The sequence below is a fragment of the Triticum aestivum genome, chromosome 5D (genome assembly GCF_018294505.1).
Source record: "Triticum aestivum cultivar Chinese Spring chromosome 5D, IWGSC CS RefSeq v2.1, whole genome shotgun sequence".
Taxonomy (NCBI): domain Eukaryota; kingdom Viridiplantae; phylum Streptophyta; class Magnoliopsida; order Poales; family Poaceae; genus Triticum; species Triticum aestivum.
In genome coordinates this window covers 490678001-490696559 of record NC_057808.1, presented here as the reverse complement: position 1 = coordinate 490696559, position 18559 = coordinate 490678001, and the positions used below count along the sequence as shown (strand labels likewise).

The 18559-nt window shown below is 47.0% G+C and overlaps 2 protein-coding genes across 10 annotated transcripts; one reads left to right on the top strand and one right to left on the bottom strand.

Annotated features, from left to right (window-relative positions):
• Positions 1–254: 254 nt before the first annotated feature.
• Positions 255–5529, bottom strand: LOC123123094 (endoplasmic reticulum-Golgi intermediate compartment protein 3). 2 transcript variants are annotated; one of them, XM_044543536.1, is made up of 12 exons: positions 5371–5529; positions 4961–5056; positions 4775–4857; positions 4293–4368; positions 4106–4173; positions 3618–3702; positions 2678–2790; positions 2486–2569; positions 1554–1700; positions 1111–1219; positions 915–1034; positions 255–719 (listed from the first exon to the last, which is right to left on the bottom strand). In XM_044543536.1, the coding sequence occupies exons 2-12, from the start codon at positions 5046–5048 to the stop codon at positions 646–648; spliced, it is 1047 nt and encodes a 348-aa protein (XP_044399471.1). In that variant the 5' UTR covers positions 5049–5056; positions 5371–5529; the 3' UTR covers positions 255–645. The 2 variants fall into 2 exon arrangements, with proteins under 2 accessions (XP_044399471.1, XP_044399472.1); XM_044543537.1 differs by having other exon boundaries at positions 5207–5495.
• A 146-nt stretch (positions 5530–5675) lies between these two features.
• LOC123123093 (protein ARV 2) lies at positions 5676–9854 on the top strand. 8 transcript variants are annotated; one of them, XM_044543528.1, is made up of 11 exons: positions 5676–5838; positions 5943–6078; positions 6173–6220; positions 6532–6699; positions 7525–7570; positions 7652–7734; positions 7821–7915; positions 8313–8379; positions 8462–8537; positions 9210–9346; positions 9480–9854. In XM_044543528.1, exons 2-10 carry the CDS (start codon positions 5968–5970, stop codon positions 9305–9307), a joined length of 792 nt encoding a protein of 263 aa, XP_044399463.1. In that variant the 5' UTR covers positions 5676–5838; positions 5943–5967; the 3' UTR covers positions 9308–9346; positions 9480–9854. The 8 variants fall into 8 exon arrangements, with proteins under 8 accessions (XP_044399463.1, XP_044399464.1, XP_044399462.1 ...); XM_044543529.1 differs by having other exon boundaries at positions 5679–5838; positions 6532–6621; positions 9469–9854; XM_044543527.1 differs by having other exon boundaries at positions 5679–5838; positions 9469–9854.
• Positions 9855–18559: the final 8705 nt, after the last annotated feature.

Genomic DNA, 18559 nt, shown 5'->3' with positions numbered 1-18559 from the left:
GTGTCGGTCAACCCGGGTGTTTGAGGGCCGTTTGAGAGGCCCGTCCAAGTCAACAAATCATGACCGGGCGGCCCGCCTTGCCGTATGAGGAGGGTTTGAGAGGTCCGATTGTAGATGCTCTTACACAATGAAAAATAAAACCTATCCTAGACCAACCACCAAGCGCACCCCAAGTAACAGAGGGGGATGTGAGTGACCCAAGCAATAAAAACATTACGAGACCAATGCTAACAGATTATCCAGTCACACAGCAATACAGCTCGAACGTTTACGCTTTTAATTCCCTTTCAAAGTTGACTTAATGCTATTTGTCATACTGTCATACTGAGGATATGCTTTTTTTCCATGGTATACAAACTAAAAGTATCACATAGCATGTTCCTCGGCCACACGACATTGTTGTACCCTCCAGTTGCATCATTGATAACAAAACTGTATACTTGCCACTAGTACCAATCTAACATGATTAATCATAAGACTAAAACCATATCTTTTAAGTTATAGATGCATGGACTGGACAAAACATGAAAGCCCGCAGGGGGGTGACCGTGCTTTGATCACTTGGTTGAGACAACAACATCGTCGACGACTGACTTGACTGGCCACAGGCGTAGTAGCCTCCTTCGCTCGGCATGGGATGCCCGGTTACCGCATTCCACTTCTAGGTTTTGAGCTTGAGATAGACTCGATGATCCTGTACATCCACCGGTCAAGCATTCCTGTACCACGAAGGCAGAAAAGTCGATGTCAATTAGAAGAACGTTAAACCGTAGAAAATAAATTACTGCTTGTTCATGTAAGATGCAGATCGTCGTGTGTGCAATTCGGAAAATCATACGACAGAAGTATTACTGAAGCCAATCCTAACACCAGCATAAGATAAAAAGCAAAATCTTGTAGTGCTGGATGCAAACCTGTCATTGCAAATGTACCCCCAAGAACTGCACAAAGGCGAGTTATGAAATGTAGGAAGTTCCGTCTTTCTTCTCTGATGGTGACTGTGATTGGTGAGAGATCATACAGGAAGTAAACGGCTGCAAAAGGAAAACAGATTAGACCTAAAACCAGATGAGCATTCCATACTTCGAGAGCAAGATGGGGAGGGGTTACCTGGCCAGGACCTATCAGTTGGGCGAATGGGAACAAAATACTCTGTTACGGAAAACTGATTTGTTGGCAACACTCCCTTTGAGAGGTATCTGTACTCGGTTGGAACAACCTGCATATCAATCAAATTTGAATAACAGATGGCAACATTGTCTCCCACGAAAAGCAACTGATTGCAGAGAATATCAAGTGTTAGATTTCCATCTGGGGTGCAGATGATGTTTCGTTGATCTGGTGTACAAATCAGATCCAGTCAACCAACTTCATATAGGTTGTCACGAATGCTTATGACTTCGCGTATAAAGGATATTTGTACAATTTTATTTCATGGATATTCTCTTCGGCAGGGGCCTTATTTATTATTTCCCCTAAATGTTGCAACTACAAGCGGCTGTCTGAACATTATTAACAACAATGGGGAAACTACTGAATGAATGGCTACTAACCTTGATATAGTATTTGAATGTCCCACTTGTGTCATGCAGTATCCTTGAAGTATCATCAAGTGGATTATGAATTCCAGGGTATTCTGGACCAAAGGACAGTCGATGGATAACATGGCTAACATTGACATGGCTTGACCCATCAAAAATCTGCATGCACCAGATGAATAAAAATCATCTATAGGAAATGATCAGCTGGAAACTGAAGGACGGTGCAATGAAAAGTTTCAAGAATATATACAGAAAGCACAGGGAGAGCCCTCTCAGCACCAAGACTTAAGAGAAGAAAACAAAGACCGCGTGTGAACATTTTAAAGATCAAAATGAACAACAATGATTTGTTTCATTAGAAGAAATCACTTACATAAAGAAATGTAAACAGACCTCAAAGAAAATCGATCCATTCCAACTTATCATCAGAATATGCCAATGAAAGGCCCATGGGAAATACCATATGATGCCATGCCACCATAGGCAGATAATTAGCTACAGATATATAATAATATTTCCTTTGTCATTCCAATCACATCCATTCTGGTGTGCCTGAAACCGGTTTTGGTTATTCTCCGGCCAATTCATCCTACATTCCTCTCTTATCATCTTTTTAAATAGCACACAATAAGACCCCTTAAGACGTCCATTTTACAAATACTGAACCAAGCTGGCAAAATTACCATGAGATTGAGAACGCCCTGTTTCAGTGATTTCTGTAGGGATTTAGATGCCTAATTCCCTATACGACTATACCTAGCCACAGCTCGGATATATGCTCAACTAAAAACTTTAAATGATACCTTATGAAGAAAATGTAAGTAATTGTCTCAGTTTCATACATTACGAATTAGCTAGTTTCCTAAAAGCTTAAATACTTCACAACAGAAAATTATACAGTTTGAAGAACAGCACTAAAGTATCTGCAGTTTTAGATGAATAACCTGATTTGCAACAAAAATATTTAAACCATGCACCGATATATGGAAGTTGCCAGCAACCCTCTGCACGTCCAAAGCACCATACACCTGTGAAGTTTGAAGCCATAAACTCATTAAAAACACCAGAATATACTTGATGACCACAGCACTAATATCATTAGTAAAATGACTAATACTGCTGGAGAAAAAACTTACTCGGCATCCTTCGCCATTTTCCATTGCAAGTTTGACACTCTTAATCATTTTATCTGCATCTTCGTTGAAGGTGTGCTCGGGCTTCTTTTCTACATCATGCTCATGGCCATGGTCTGATTTAAACTTTAATGCATCAGCATATTACATGCAGAAGAACTAAACACCAATATAATCTTACAACAAGCCAATTTTCCAGAAGGAAAAAAGAACAACAGATACCACATTGAGAACGAAATAAAACCCAGGAAGTACTTATTCCATAATCTATGAAAGCAATTAGCTTTGTGATTTTATGAATGAACAAAGAAGTAAGCCGACAAGCTGCAACTACTAAATACAGGACTCAGTTGACTGCTCATTTTGGCCTTGTCTGGAACTATGTCTGATGCCCTAGTTCTACCAATGCTAACCTGAGAGAAAGATCATTGCAGCAATCATTTCTCTATTCGTTGGTACATCTTTGATCTTTCCAGTACATGGTCATGTGTACAGTATAGCGGCAAAGCCCAGAACTATACAGAGATACTAATATTCCCATGTGTGGGTTTATTCCAGCACGCATCGAATATTCTAGGCTTCTAGTTAAAGCATGTCTTGGCAACAAATAAAATTTCTAACTACACAACATGTTCGTCCATCAAATTAATCAATGTTGTTATATTGACATTTTTTCATCATAAACAAGACTGGTGAGCGATAATCCATTCTTCCATTTCAATTATATACTTTAGTGACCTAAAAAGTCTTATATTTCTTTACAGAGGTAGTACTTCCAAAGGATAATAACTATAACAGAAAATAACGATTAGTATGCAGCCACGGTTTCTATATAGTGAGGAAAAAGGATGCATAATATGGATTGAAAAGGAGACTCTTTTGTATGACAACTTAGTACTAGTGCTACGTTTGGTTTTCCTTTTATAGAGGAAACAGAATATACCCTGATCATGAGTTCCATGCTCCTTTTCAACTAGATCAGACAAGTACTCAGTACCAATGATGTGGCCATACTTATCCAAACGAAGCTGCATACAACAGAAAAGGAGGATGCAAAGTATAATTAGACATGACAGACATATACTGAATAGTTAAAAAATGCACCATTTAAAGAAACTACAATGCAACTTTACTGACAAAATATATTTGGAAGTATGAAGACATGAACCACAGCTTAAAGTGCATGTTCCCTGCAACCTACACTAACCTAGGAAAACAACTGGCCAAAATAAGCTAGCGTATGGGCCTGCTTCACGGATGGTAGGAAACCAGGAATGTGCATTTACATAATGTTTCTCAATCACAAGCAATAGAGATAATTATTAATTATTACTGCAGCTAGTGTCATAGTAGAGCATACATGCATATGCATCCGATACCATATTGAATTGCATACACTGAAATTAACAAACTTTTGATATCAGATGGTACCTTCCAGATATTTGTATGCAAGTCAACCTCATGTTTGCCGGACATGTCGATTGCATCCACACTCAAGACTGCATGACAACAGAAGATGGTGAAATAAATATCAAAAAGCATGAACCTTAAGCAAAGGGATGTCCAAATGGAACCTTGTGCAAAAACTGATACTGGATATATTTAATCAATAACTGACCTTCACATGGTAAAGATGGAAATGATACATTTATATGAATTGGTAGAGTTTCTCCTCGTTTCAGATCTACAGACATCTGCAGACGTTGAAAAGAAAAACTTGAGACAGGTCCATGATCTTAATGCTGGCAGCCAAAACAAGGCAAATAAAGCTATCAAGTTCAAATGAGTTTTCCATGATATGAAAATAACAACTAGCAAATATTTACAGCTAACAGATTACCAAAAGGGCAAAATATTTTATATAACTGTAGTTGATTGGTTCGATTCATAGGCATCCTTTTGCCATCATGCAAATTCCTTGGCCAGATTGGTTTCTATGTCGAAGTTAATAAACTTAAACAGCAGAAATTTCTATCATTTACAGGCATATTCCCAACACAAACTATAACCATAACGTTGGGGAAGAATGAACAGAACAGCATAGACATGCTGCATATGCTAGTAATACTACAAGAAAAGGTCAACAAGAACGAAACTTACCTGATGCATCGTATAGGTTGTAAGGTAAAACGTGAGCTCATGCGCGAAAAGTGTAACCATAACAATCAGCCCAAGAATCGTCACTGCAAACATACCAACGATGACACGAATTAAACATAAATCTCCAAAAACACAAGCATCCATTAGCAGAGAACAACAGTTCACGAAGCAGCATAGTCTATGTACCTATAGCACCCGAGTAAGTCTTCTTCAGCAGGTGATCTTCGGCGTGCGGGAACGCATTGAAGTTCTTCAGAGACGGTATCCTCCCCATCTTTGCAGCTGCGGCACAAAGGAATACCAACCTCAGTCAGACGCCACAGCAAGCGGCAGCACAAAATCTAGCGGAAGACTCTAGATTTGACGGGAATTCTCCATTAACAAGCGCTCCTAGTCCTAAGAAGAAGGCGATTCTTCAAGTATGCAACAGACCAGCACGAAATTCTCCCCTACGAAGCGTCCGGCGGAGAGGCCCCGGCGACTCCGCCGCGAAGCGCGAGGGGAAGAGGCGAGCTCCGTCGGATTCGAGCCGGCCGTGACGGCAACCCTCCCCCAGATCGGACGGAAGGTACGGGCGGGCGAGATGAGTTGCTCACCGGGAAGGGGGGCCGGAAGGGAGTGAGGCGCTAGCAGATGCGGCGGTGGCTCTGGATCTCGCGGCGATCTCGTCGCCTTAGGACACCGTGCCGATGCCGGAGGCGGAGGCGGAGGCGGAGCAGGTCGGAGATACCAGAACCGAAACCCAACGACCCGAGACTAGTATCTTCTCCGCGTGCCAGGTAGGACCCGTCCCGTCGGCCGGCCGGCCCAGCCCAGCCCTAGATCCAGGCCCGTAGGCCCATCTTGAGAAGCAAATCGGGCTCTGTTGCTGGCCAGCCCACCAGGCCGCTTGGCATCGCCACCGGCCGCTCATCGATTGCATTCCGCAGTTGGACGACGGCAGCACACTCTGCTTCTCACTGACGCCGCCGGCCACGCCTCTCCCCCTCCGAGCGCCGCCCTGCTCGCCGCCGCCGCCGCCGCCGCCTACGAGCTGCGGCTCCTGCCCCCACTGCGCGCTGCAGGTACGCCACGCTGTTTTACCCCCGGCGACTTTATCCTCGTCCTAGATCCGCCTCCACTCCCGTCGTCCCCGGCTCTCGCTGTAATTGTGATTGGATGTCTCCAGAGCTCGCGCGGACGGGTTCGGCGCGATGGGGGACGACGGGGCGGAAGGGGAGGCGCCGCGCTGCGTCGGCTGCGGCCGGCGCGTGAGGACGCTCTTCGTGCAGTACTCCCCGGGCAACATCCGTTTGATGAAATGCGTAAGAGCCCAGCCCACTCCCGCCGCATCGTCTGCGTCACCATTTGGCTTATCCGAGCAAGCTCGTTTTAACCCTGGATGCTGTTCGTGTGTAGGATGTCTGCAAGGCTGTCGCCGATCCCTACATCGAGTGTGAATTCATGGTATGGTATGGTATGATGATCAATGATGCATGGGTTTAAACTGTTGCCATATGTGTGATTTGACCGTAGGGGTGCAAGTGGCGCGCCGCTTACGCCTGCTTTGTAGTCCTAAATCGGCCAAATCGGTTGCAACTTTAGTGTGATGGAGACATGGAGTTAGTTCACTTTATGCTGGCTGGTCGATTTGGCGGGCTTATGCGGGTGCGCCGCTTGCACCTTATTCGACCGTTTGTCTGTGTCCGGGGCACCTATTTATTGCATGCCTGATGCGCTGTGTGGCCTTAACGCTTACTCTTCTTTCACCACTGTAGATTATCTTGATCGATCTGATTCTACACAAGACCAGGGCTTACCGGCATCTACTGTTCAATAAGCTGCACATTGGTTCATCTCTTGACAAGGTTGGAACCATAAGATACCATGCAACCTCACGCAAATGCTGTTCCACCTTTTCAAACTCCCTAACGCCGACTCAGCTTGTAAAACGTTCTTCGCCACTTTTTTTTTGCTGAGCTTTTAATAATAACGCTCTAAGCATGCAGAGCAGTTAATTTATAGATGTGATGCTTTTTGTTGCTACCATGATCATTGGAGTTAAAATATACAATTTACTCAGTGTGTACTCTATCTAAATATGGAAGCTGAATTGCTGTGGATGCTCCTCTTTTGCATTAATAACACAAGTACTTCATTTACCATATCTACTTTTATTCAAGCAACAAAGGCTGATAACAATTAGCAATTTAGCATCATCAATACTTGCTATGAGTCCTGATGCTTGAGAACTTGAAGTTTCATCTGTCCTGGATCTGCTCCTCCTTTGCATTAACATCACAAGTACTTCATTTGCCATATCTACTTTACTCGTTTTACTCAAGCAATAAAGGGCGATAACAATTACAATTTAGCATCATCAATACTTTCCTAGTTTCACGATTTACCCACTACTTCCTATGAGTCCCAATGCTTCAGAATTTGAAGTTTCATCTGTCCTAGATCTGCCTTCCATTTTTCTTGTTCATATTGTGCCTGTATCATATGACACCTTCAGTCTTTTATGCCTTGGCAGTCCATCCAACAAGAGCATATATAAGCTGATGACATGGAAAATATAGCTATCTATTCATAATTCGTTTAAGTTCAGACTGCATTTTGGCACTCATGTTGTAATATTTTCTGACTTTGTATACTTTTTCCTTACTCATAAGTCATAATATGTTGCTTTTTGCCTTCAACAATTATTTAGTGGCTAAGTCCAAATATTCCTTTTCTCTTATGTGCCTGGTTGCGGTTTTGTTTTGCAGGGAATACTGTGCCAGTTCATTCTGATGCATATCGTTCTTGATGCTTGTATCCATTTTCATTTATAATTTTTTTATTTTAATTCTGGTAGTTTCCAACATTCAACCTAAGCTGCCCATAACTATGTAGTCAGAATATCAGTTTCAAAAAACAACAAAGCTGATGGGGATTCGTCCAGGAGCACATTGTCCACAATTTGCAATTGCAGCGAGGTGATTAAAGTTGACTGCATTCAGATAACAAATGTTTCCACTTCTCGTCACCTAAGCAGTGTATTGGGTGGCCTGCCTTTCTTCAGGTTCTGGGTGATGCATTGTTAGGGAACATCATATTTACGGCCATGTTACTCCTGGGAGTACGATATATCCTCAAATTTTCTTTTGACATTACAAGGTATCGTTGCATGCTTGTATCCTTTTTAAAAGAAAATATCTGAATACCTCTGAAGTAGTATTTTTCAGTTCTCATAATGAAATTATCGTTCCTAGTAAGTACACCTGTTGTTATCTCATTCTGTGTGAAGTGTTGTCAATGTACTCCCTCGGTACTAAAATATAAGACGTTTTTGCAGTTCTTTGAACTGCAAAAATGATATTTTGGTACAGAGGTAGTTATCCAGTAGGAATTCTGTAGTAGTATATTTCTATCTTCGAAGAGGATGAGATAATATACGAGTTTACTGTCGGGGCCTCCCCTACAGTTTTCCTATGATAAAAAGAGGGTTAAATCATGTCATAGTTCTACATCTGTGTGTTATACTTGGCTCACTGTTGCATTCTCCATTACTCAGGTATCGACAGATTCTGTTAGCCATCATCATTTCAAGCTATTTCAAGTTATTTCTTCTGACAATGATGGTATAGAAGAATCTTATGTCGACAATTTCCTGTGAATGTATTTATCAAATATTTTCTTTCTAGCTGATTACCGAATTTGCAGGTTTGGGAGTTTCCATCATCTGCTATATTCATTGTCGAAGCATTTGTTCTCTCATCAAATGTTGTAGCCCTGAGAGGTAAGCACTGCTTATTTCTGTCATGAGTTTTTTTACCCTTCTATGTGTATTTTCTTAGTCCTCATAATTTCTAGCTGTTAGGTTTCTTCCACATCAATAAGAATACAAGATTCATGGTTGTTGAGCACAAATCAACTTATAAATAAACATATAGTTATGCCATGGCCCTGTATGGCATCGACTGGTAATAAGTAGCCGTGGCAGTATTTGAACATTTATAAGATGGTTGTGTGAAAGAAGCATCTATGTGGTGACCATCTCCTGCGACTGGACCAGACAGATGCCCCAGGCTCTGCAGCACATGATTGAGTTGTGTCACATTCTCATTGTATCCTACAGAATTGATTGGTAGATCTAGGCCTCGGCTTGATCATGCCCAACTTCTAGAATTTCCCAAAGCGTCACCTTCAATGCAGAGCGCCTGTCAATACATTCCTCGGTATATGGGCACGCAGGTGTTCTACATCTGTTGGTTTGCCCTAGCTTTCAATACTGAATGTGTCGAGAGACGACGGATTGTGCTGAAACTGAAACTGGTTAATTTCCTTTCATTGTTTGTAGTTGAGATTTCTTCCCATGCCTACTGTATAAAACTGAAAAGGACCCGAACCAACTTTCTTTTCTAACCGATCACAATGCTGTGAAACCTGAGCATCCCTGCTGTTTTTTCAGTGGTGACGCGGTTCCCAAAAGCCCACTGCGTTGGTGTCTGCTTCATGGCGCACGCGGCAAAGCACTTGACGGAACGGTGGCTCATGTGGACACCATGAACATGAATTCATCAAGACTTGCCGCCATCTTACTCCAAGGTAGGTAGCCTCCAGATTTACCCTGTTTCACTCCATCTAGGCATACTGTGCAGCGTTTGTGATCTCGCTCCTATCGCAGCGGATGTACTCATTTCTGACGATCTGATTGACCGTCCTTTCAGTGTTCGTGCAGAGTCGATCTGGACCACGCCGGAACTGGAGAGCGGGGAGCTGTCCTGCTGGCCTCTGTACTGAGACGCCACAGGTTGAGCGATCGTCTCCGGTGAGCGTACGCCTGAGAGAGTGAAGAGGCAGGCGGTCTGGGGAGATGGGCTGTCCCTTTCGCCTACTTATGGCCCAAGTAGGAGTAGGTATTTGCCCTGTCCGTTCACGCCCGGAAGTGCGTCAGCCGACAGGGCCTCTCTACCTTGCGACCACACGTGCAAAACGCACAACTCCAGTGTCTGTATGTTTGCATGTCTCCGTTCTTTTTCAGTCTGGTTTTATTTACACCCGTTGTGGAAAAGAAAAAAAGAGCTTCCGGGTCGACGCGACGCACTTCCGCAGAGTTCCTGAGCCTTTTCCAGCAACAAAATTTGGTTTCTGGGTTTCCACGGGTTACTTTCTCTACTGACGTATGTGCGTTCGTATAGTTGCTTACGGTGCGTTTGGTAGGCTGCATACAGCCCAATCAGGTGTGCGTTCGTATAGTCGCTTACGGTGCGTTTGGTAGGCTGCATACAGCCTAATCAGGGCCGAGCAGGATGAATTTGGGCCGTTTGGTTGCCTGCAGGCCGGCTTGGCTCGCATCTGCACGGACCTTAAAGCACCCCTTAGCCTGGCTTGCAGGGAAAGCTCGAATCGGTCGTTTCCAACGAGCCAGACTGAGTGGGGCAGAAAACGAAGACGCGGCATATGGCGCGGTGCAGGAGGATGCGGGCGGAGATGGCGGGAGGGGAAAATCAGCCGAGGCGTGGTGGCGCCAAATATACCCTCACCACCCAATTTCCTCACTTGCCTCTAGCCGTAGGACAAACCCTCTGTTGTTGGTACCGGTGGCGGCGGCGGCAACTCTGATCTGCGGCTGGGACGGCGGCGGCGACTGAGATCTGCGGTTGCCACACTCCCCTGCAACGGCAAGAGGCGGCAAGCGCACTCCCCGGCGGCAGCAACTGCTTCTCCCTTTCTTCTTCGTCTCCGTCCAGCCCTCCTCGTCTCCGCCATGTCTCCAACGACCTCGAAGCTGGTAAGCTACCCCCCTCCACCTCTTCTGTTATGTGTTAGGTCGTTCGATAGGAGTGTTTAGGGTCGGTAGCGCCATCGCTGACCGCATCATGGATGTCGCTTAGGTTGTGGATGAATAGGCGAAGCTTCTGGTTCAGGCAGCGCTGATAGCTGTGGTACAGGCCTGGATCCTGTTGGTCCATAAGAGAGTTGTTCGTTGGAATGAGAGACCTCGCATCCGTAAGGTCCGATGTTGATCCGGGATCAAGAGAGGATAGCGAATCTGAACTACATCAGATGCTGGTTTTTGGCCTGCATTTGCTCAACCAGGCCCAACTGAGACAAGTATGCAAAATGCGCTAAAACAGAGATGTGAACCAAACACGTCCTTAGCGTTTCCGTGGATGCATATGTATTTTTGAGTCGAGCGTCCAGGGTCAATGCATATGTATATTTGAGTCGAGTGTTGTGGGTAGGAGACGGCGGTATCTGGTATGTCTGTCGGCACATTGCCGTTTTTATGCGCACGCCGTTGACAAGCAAGCACTGTACACTCTCTTTTTGTGCCCTGCTCATAGCTTTGGAAGGCTTACCGTACGGCTTTGGAAGGGAACTCTTGATGAGCCAGCACTGTACATGAACGAACGCACGCACGCACGCCATCGATCTACATCGGCGCCATGAAGGCGGTGAATCCCAGCGCCACTGGCACAGCGGCAGTAGCAACGTCGCCATGGCTGGGGCCACGCGCGCGTGTCCATCCGCACGGCCGAGCCGGGGCTCGGTGTCGCCGTTTTCGCCTGTCGTTTCTGGTCGAGAAGATTGATTCCCGTGAAGCGATGGCTTACTGGAACTCAGCTTAGCCTTATATGGCCTTCTCCTCCATTGACTGATTTTTGCTCGCGAGCGTCTAGGCGGTTGATCAGTCAGTCTCTTCGTCCACGCTCGCTTTCGCCTTTGATTCGTCCTTGACAGGCCGACCGATGCTTGATTGATTGTCCTCTGAGGCTCTGACCCTACTTGGCTCCATCAAATGAACTAGGATTTCTAAAAGTGCTGTGATTTTTTTTTTAAAAAAAATTGGTATCCCTCGAGTTTCATCCACCCAGGCATCGGCGTACACCCAGAGAACAAATGTAGATGCGACCGGGAGTACCGTCTGTCTGCAGCCACTCGACGAGCTGTCCTAAGATATTTCGTGGAAGAGCTAAGACCATGTACAGCCGGACTCCTCAAATCATCCTTTGTACGCCCGCGGACACGTCCGGTCAGTGATCGGACAAGAGAGAAGAAAATACGTGATCCAACCGGACCCCTCATATCATCCCTACACGTCTGGGCTGTCCGCGAATCCTTATATCCATCTCAAATATGGAAAGGATATGAGGGCTCGCGGACGTCCCCGGGGACGCCCGGACATTCCGTCACGTAGGACACGGTCCCATCCCGGACCACCTTTTCTCGTTCTTATTCATTCTTTTATTTCTCTCTCTTCATCTCCACCAATCACGTGCAAGTTATCGGGCATATGACACAGAAAATGAGGAGTATGGCTGCGCGGACGGATAAATAGGGGCTCAAATCGGACACGTCTGATCACTGTCCGGGCGCGTCCGCGGGCATTTAAGGGGTCATATTTGCTATGTCCGGCTGTAGATGCTCTGTTGTGGTCTACCCCATCGGCTCTTTGTCCCCTCTTTTCCCTGTTCCGCCGCGTCCCTGCCTTCCTTCCCCCGACACCTCTACCAGATGATATATTCCAAGCTGCTTCCAACGCACCTGCACTTTGCGTCTCCTTTGCTACGCTCCATACTTTTATCGACCATGGTTGCGATTGCTCCACACTTTTTATCATGGTCAAACTATTCCGCTTTAAACTAACCTTTCCGCCTTACCCCGACACCTCTCCCCCAATTGTCCGCCCCTTAGCGGTGGCGGTTAGCGTAAGTTACGGAGAGGCGATCTCAGGGCGATCACGGTCGCGCTAGGGTTCCTGCCCGTGGTCGACGTCTCCTGCCGATCTTGCACCGTCCCTCGTTCTCTGTGGGGATTGGAGGAACACCACAACAACCGAACCATCCCAATCCACCATAAGCCTTCCGCGAGCTAGGGATCGTGGTCGTACACCAAGGTCATACCCTAGGGTTCTGGTCCTATTCGGAGATCGGAGGGGGTTAGGAGTGATGGAGGATGTGGAGGGGCTGATGCGGGGTTTGAAGCTGTCGGCGGCGGAGAGGAGGGTACTCAAGATCGGGGAAGCAGAGAAGGAGAAGAATGGTGGATGGGCAGAGGAGGGTCCGCAGGCGGTGGGGAAGCTATTCTCAGAGAAACCGGTGCATGCAGGAGTAATAGGTCAAACGCTGGGGAAGATCTGGTGCCCGATCAAAGGTCTGGAGTGCAAGGAGTTGGAGACAAACATTTTCTTGTTCACGTTCCGGCAGGCATCTGTTTGGCGGCGAGCTTTGGAGGAGGGGCCATGGTGGTTTGACAAGGAATTGTTGGTAATGGAGGAGTTTGATCTGGACAAAACGGTGGATGAGTACGAGTTTAAGCTAATCCCGATGTGGATCCGTGTCCTAGGTCTACCACTGGGCCAAATGAATAGATCTACGGGAGAAAGAATCGGCGCTGACTTTCATGAACTAATAGATGTGGATGTCGGACCTGATGGGAAGGCCATTGGGAAATACCTAAGGGTGAAGGTCAAACTGAACATCAGAGAACCCTTGACGAGGGGCTTTGTGTTAGATCGGGATAAAAAGGAGGAGGGGAAAATGGTGGAAGAGGCTGAGGGTGGAGAAAGGGAGGACTGCCAGAAGAAGAAGAAGAAGGGGCTGCTATGGTGCCGCTTTGAATATGAATATATGCCCGATTTTTGTTACAGCTGTGCCGTTATCGGGCACGGAGAGAAAGAGTGCAGGATGAAACCTCCAAGGGGAGAGGCGCCGCAATATGGGCCATGGCTGAGGGCGGAGGAGACGAACCACAGAAGGATGGACGGCGTCGCTCATGGGAAAGGCTTTGGTAGCAGGAGTCTGAGCGGTAGTGAAAATAGCCAAGAAAGAAGAAGAATCTATGGCTGGGGTAGGGGGTCGAGGGGATTAGATAGTAATGGAGCATCATGGAGGAAGGATGATTCGGCGTCAAAAAGCAGTGGTAAGGACAAGAACCGAGAAGAGAAGGAAGTAACAAGCCCCCTTAAGATTCAAGCCCGGGGGGAGACATAGCAGGCAGTAAAGCAACAAAAAGCATACAATTCACTGAACCAGTGGCTATACAACAAGACCCGGAGCAGAACAAAATGGATGTGGATCAAGTACCTGTGGGAACCGATGGGGGAGAGAAGGTTACTGTGGCAGTGTCTGCGAATGAGGAAGAGGTGATAAAAGGAAAACAGGAGGGAGAAGGTGTAGTACGGGCAGATGGAGGAGGAGAAGTGGACAATAACTTGGTGAAGGGGAAGAGTGGCAATAAGTTCAAATGGAAGAACCGCCCAGAGAGGCAGGGCAAGCAAGAGAGTCTGGAGGTGAAGCTGGGAAAGAGAGGAGGGGAAGAGATGGATGTGGAAGAAGGATATAGTGCAAAAAAGGGTCGTGGGGAGGGAGGTGATGGTCAGATGATAGTACAGGAGAAACGGGTGGGAGATGATGCAGAAGTAGGTGCGCAAGCTGCTTCTTCAAACATATCGGTCGGACTGTCGGAGCAGCCCCGCTGGGAACAATGAAAATCATCAGTTGGAACTGCCGGGGCCTCGGGAATGGCCCGGCAGTTCGGTCTCTTCTCGAACTGGGAAGAGTGGAGGATCCCGATGTTCTTTTCTTATGTGAGACAAGGATGAAGGAGAAGCATTTGGGGAGGTTTCAGTGGTCGTTGGGGCTCGCCAACATGTTAGCGTGGAAGGATGAGAGCAGTGGAAGGGGAATAGCTTTGTTCTGGCGAAGAGGATTGGACGTTTCGTTGCGGTCATATGGACGGAGACACGTCGATGTAGATATCACTAGAGAGGACGGAGTGGTTTGGCGTCTCATAGGGGTGTATGGTGAATCGGCTATGGAGAGGAAAAAGAAGACGTGGAAGATGCTAAGGATTTTGAAACAGCAGCATCAGAATGGGCGACCGTGGCTATGCCTTGGTGATTTCAACGAAGTTCTGTCGAGTGATGAGAAGCTGGGAGGTGCAGATCGCCCACAACATTATCTTGATGCCTTTCGGCAGGCATTAGATGTGTGTGAACTTGGGGATATAGGATTTGAAGGTGACAAGTACACATGGCGGAATCACAGCAAAGAACTGTGGAACTATATATGTGAAAGATTGGATCGGGCCACAGCCAACAAGGAATGGTGTGATGCTTTTCCGAACCATGTGGTAGTGAATGGGGAGCCGCGGCATTCAGACCATAGACTGGTGGTGGTTCATCTAGAGGGCATAGATAAAGGATGGAAGAGGGGAGACAGAAGCTTCCGATTCGAAGCTAGGTGGCTACAGGAGGAAGGGTGCGAAGATATTGTGAGAGAAGCATGGGAGAAGAATAATAGAAGCGAAGGGAGAAGTGTTGGTCAGTCCTTACAAAATGTCGCTAGAGATATGAGTATTTGGAGTAGAGAAGTAGTGGGGGATCTAGATGGAAGGATTAAGAAAGCACGCGGGGCCCTGGAGAGGTGCATGAAGGACCCAGTCTCTGAAGCAAAAAAACCAGGGAAGAGGCTAGGCTGAGGTGCGAGTTAGAGGAGCTGAAAGAAAAGAAGTATACACAACTAAAACAGAGGGCACATATGTGGTGGCTGCGAGGAGGAAACAAAAACATCAAGTATTTGCAATCTGTGGCATCTGGGAGAAAGCGCTCTAACAGATTAAAGGAGATTAGGAGGGAGGACGGGACGGTGGTAGAAGAAGGGGAGGCTTTAACTAACTATGTGCGTTCATTTTTTCAGGACCTTTTCACCTCTTCTAACCCTCACCGGCTTAATGAGCTAATTGATAAGGTGAAGCCGCGCGTCTCAAATGCCATGAATGCAGTGCTGGAGGCGGAGTATACCAGAGAAGAGGTAAAAGCGGCACTTGACCACATAGATGATCTCAAGGCTCCGGGGCCAGATGGGGTGCCGGCGATTGTGTTCAAGCGGCATTGGCATTTCATGGGAGACCGTTTTGTGGAGGAAGTACTGAATGTGTTGAATGGAGGAGAAATCCCGGAGGGGTGGAATGACACAATGGTGGTGCTTATACCCAAGGTTAAAAACCCTAAAAGGATCAAGGACCTACGCCCCATAAGCTTGTGCAATGTTGTCTACAAATTGATCTCCAAGGTGATTGCCAATATACTCAAGCTGATTCTCCCCGAGGTGATCTCGGAAAACCAGAGTGCGTTTGTGCCCGGGAGGCTCATTACAGATAACGTTATCACAGCCTATGAGATTTCTCACTATCTGATGAATAAGAGGAAGGGAAAGAATGGAGTTGCGGCAATTAAGGCGGATATGAGCAAAGCATACGATAGAGTGGAATGGGGCTTTTTGGAGGCCATGCTAACCAAATTGGGTTTCAATAGGGGCTGGATTGACCTTGTCATGAAGTGTGTCCGCACTGTCCGATACCAGATTAAAGTCAATGGGGAGTTGACCCATCAGTTCAACCCATCACGTGGACTCAGGCAAGGGGATCCAATCTCCCCTACCTATTTGTCATTTGTGCAGAAGGGTTGTCGGCACTATTGTTGGATGCGGAGGAAAGAGGGATCACGCACGGAGTAAAGGTTTGCCCGGGGGCACCGTCTGTTTCACATCTGTTGTTCGCTGATGATTCCATGCTCCTGATCAAAGCCGAACGGCAGGAAGCAGCGGCCTTGCATGAGATACTACAACTATATGAGGCTTGTTCCGGGCAGTGCATCAATATTGAAAAATCTGCAGCCCCAACACATGCGATAACGAAAGGCACTTTGTGAAAACTGAGTTGGGGATACAAAGCGAGGACTGGAATGATAAGTATCTCGGATTACCAGTCCATGTGGGCCGGTCCAGGAAGAAAGTGTTCCAGTACATCAAAAGGAACATGTGTGGGCGTGTATATGGATGGCAGGAGAGATTGCTAGCTAAGGAACAAAAACGTTTTGTGCGGAGTTGAATACGCTGTTGGGAAAGTTTTGGTGGAGCCAGTAAGATAAACAAAACACTATGCATTGGATTAGCTGGGAGAAGCTCTCACAGCCTAAAGCTATGGGTGGGTTAGGGTTCCGGGACATGCACACCTTTAATCTAGTGATGCTGTCGCGGCAAGGATGGAGAATTGTGCAGAACCCCTTGAGTTTGTGCGCCCGAATCCTGAAGGCTCGCTACTTTCCTAACTGCTCTGCTCTATAGGCTGTCGAACACGATGGAATCTCATACTCATGGCACAGTATTCTTGAGGGGCTGGAAGTAGTGAAGAAGGGCTACATCTGGCGGGTGGGAGACGGTACGAGGATCAATATCTGGCAAGACCCATGGCTCCCTAGGCCCTGGTCGAGACAGGTGATAACACCCAAGGGCTCCAGTCTGCTGAATTATGTGCATGAACTAATCAGTCCGATCACGGGCGGATGGGACGAAGGCCTAGTTGGAGACACCTTTTGTGCGGAGGACGCCCGCCACATACTGCAGATTCCACTAAGAGAAGGGGAGGAGGATTTCATCGCATGGCACTTTGACTCAACGGGTAATCATTCGGTCAAAAGTGCCTACAAGTTGCTTATGGAGTTGAACAAGCAGGGAAGGAATGGGGCCCCAAGTACGAGCACAGAGGAAGCGGGCCAACTGGAAAGATGGCCGGACCAGAGCTGGAAACGAATATGGAAAATACTCTGCCCACCAAAATTGCAGATGTTCATCTGGCGTATACGCCACGAGTCCCTCGCCTTGTGCACCAACTTGATGAGGCGCGGCATGCAGCTTGAGTCGTCGCACTGCTTTCTACATGGGAGAGGGGAGGAGGATGGAGGGCACTTGTTCATAAAATGCAAAGCTGCAAAGGAAGTATGGAGACATCTGGGCTTGGAGTTGGAACGAAGCCGCCTTGAAGGTATCAGGAGTGTGCATGCAATGCTTGACTCTTTATGGGGGCTGGATGAAAAAAGAGGGTGCTGATCATAACCTTTTGGTGGCATTGGTGGAACAACCGGAATAAGGTCAGAGAAGGAGAACACCCTGTGCCAGCTGCAGAGGTAGCAAGACGAGCGCGATGTGATGCTCTCGAGTACGAGCAGGTTTTGTTGCAGGTGAAGTCTAAACAGCCCGCTCAGAGATGGCAGCCGCCTGCGAATGAGACCATCAAGGTTAATCTTGATGGCGCCTTCACACCGGGAAATTCTTTCAGCGGATGGGGAGTGGTGGCTCGTGACAGCACAGGGCACGTCATCATCGCTAGGGCGGGACGGCAAGAACAGGTTTATGATGCCTTTGGAGCAGAGGTCAATGCGCTGGCGGCGGCGATATCAACAGGAACAGAGCTTGGCATGGTCAGGGTGTCCTTTGAGACAGACTCTGAACTTCTGGCAGAGGCGATGGACGTCCGGCGTGTAGATTCCTCGCCATATGCAGCAATCATTGAAGATTTGAAGTTTCAACTCAAAATGTGGTTCTCCAAATGGAGTGTTACTGCGTGTAGACGCAACATGAACTCTGCTGCGCATGAGTTAAGCCAAATTGGTTGTACTTGTTCACCAAACGAGTGTGTGAAGTGGGACACTAGTGTACTGCCCAAAGTGGCTGCTTGCGTGTCGGGCGATATGCCCGAGCATCGTTAATCTATAAAGCTTTGCTTTCTATAAAAAAATCATATACATGAACCGTGATCAGGTAGACGGGGGACAGCTCCGATTTGTTAACGAACGTTCGCACTTTCGGACGTACGCAATTCTCGCTCATCTTCTCTCGAGTGCACGTACGTGTGGCCGGAGGTCGCATGCATTATTGAGTGGTCGTGTCGTGTGCTCGTGATCATCGCGGCACCACCACCGCAATTAACAACTCTTGCTGGCGTACGTGCGCATTCCTTTGTTGGTTTCTCCCT

Coding starts and splice junctions, on each gene's coding strand:
- LOC123123094 (XM_044543536.1), bottom strand. CDS start 5,048: ATGGGGAGGATACCGTCTCTGAAGAACTTCAATGCGTTCCCGCACGCC. Junction 3,703..4,105: donor TGCATACAAATATCTGGAAG/GTACCATCTGAT, acceptor TGTTGTATGCAG/CTTCGTTTGGATAAGTATGG. Junction 1,220..1,553: donor CATTCAAATACTATATCAAG/GTTAGTAGCCAT, acceptor ATTGATATGCAG/GTTGTTCCAACCGAGTACAG.
- LOC123123093 (XM_044543528.1), top strand. CDS start 5,968: ATGGGGGACGACGGGGCGGAAGGGGAGGCGCCGCGCTGCGTCGGCTGC. Junction 6,079..6,172: donor ACATCCGTTTGATGAAATGC/GTAAGAGCCCAG, acceptor GTTCGTGTGTAG/GATGTCTGCAAGGCTGTCGC. Junction 6,700..7,524: donor CCCTAACGCCGACTCAGCTT/GTAAAACGTTCT, acceptor TTTGTTTTGCAG/GGAATACTGTGCCAGTTCAT.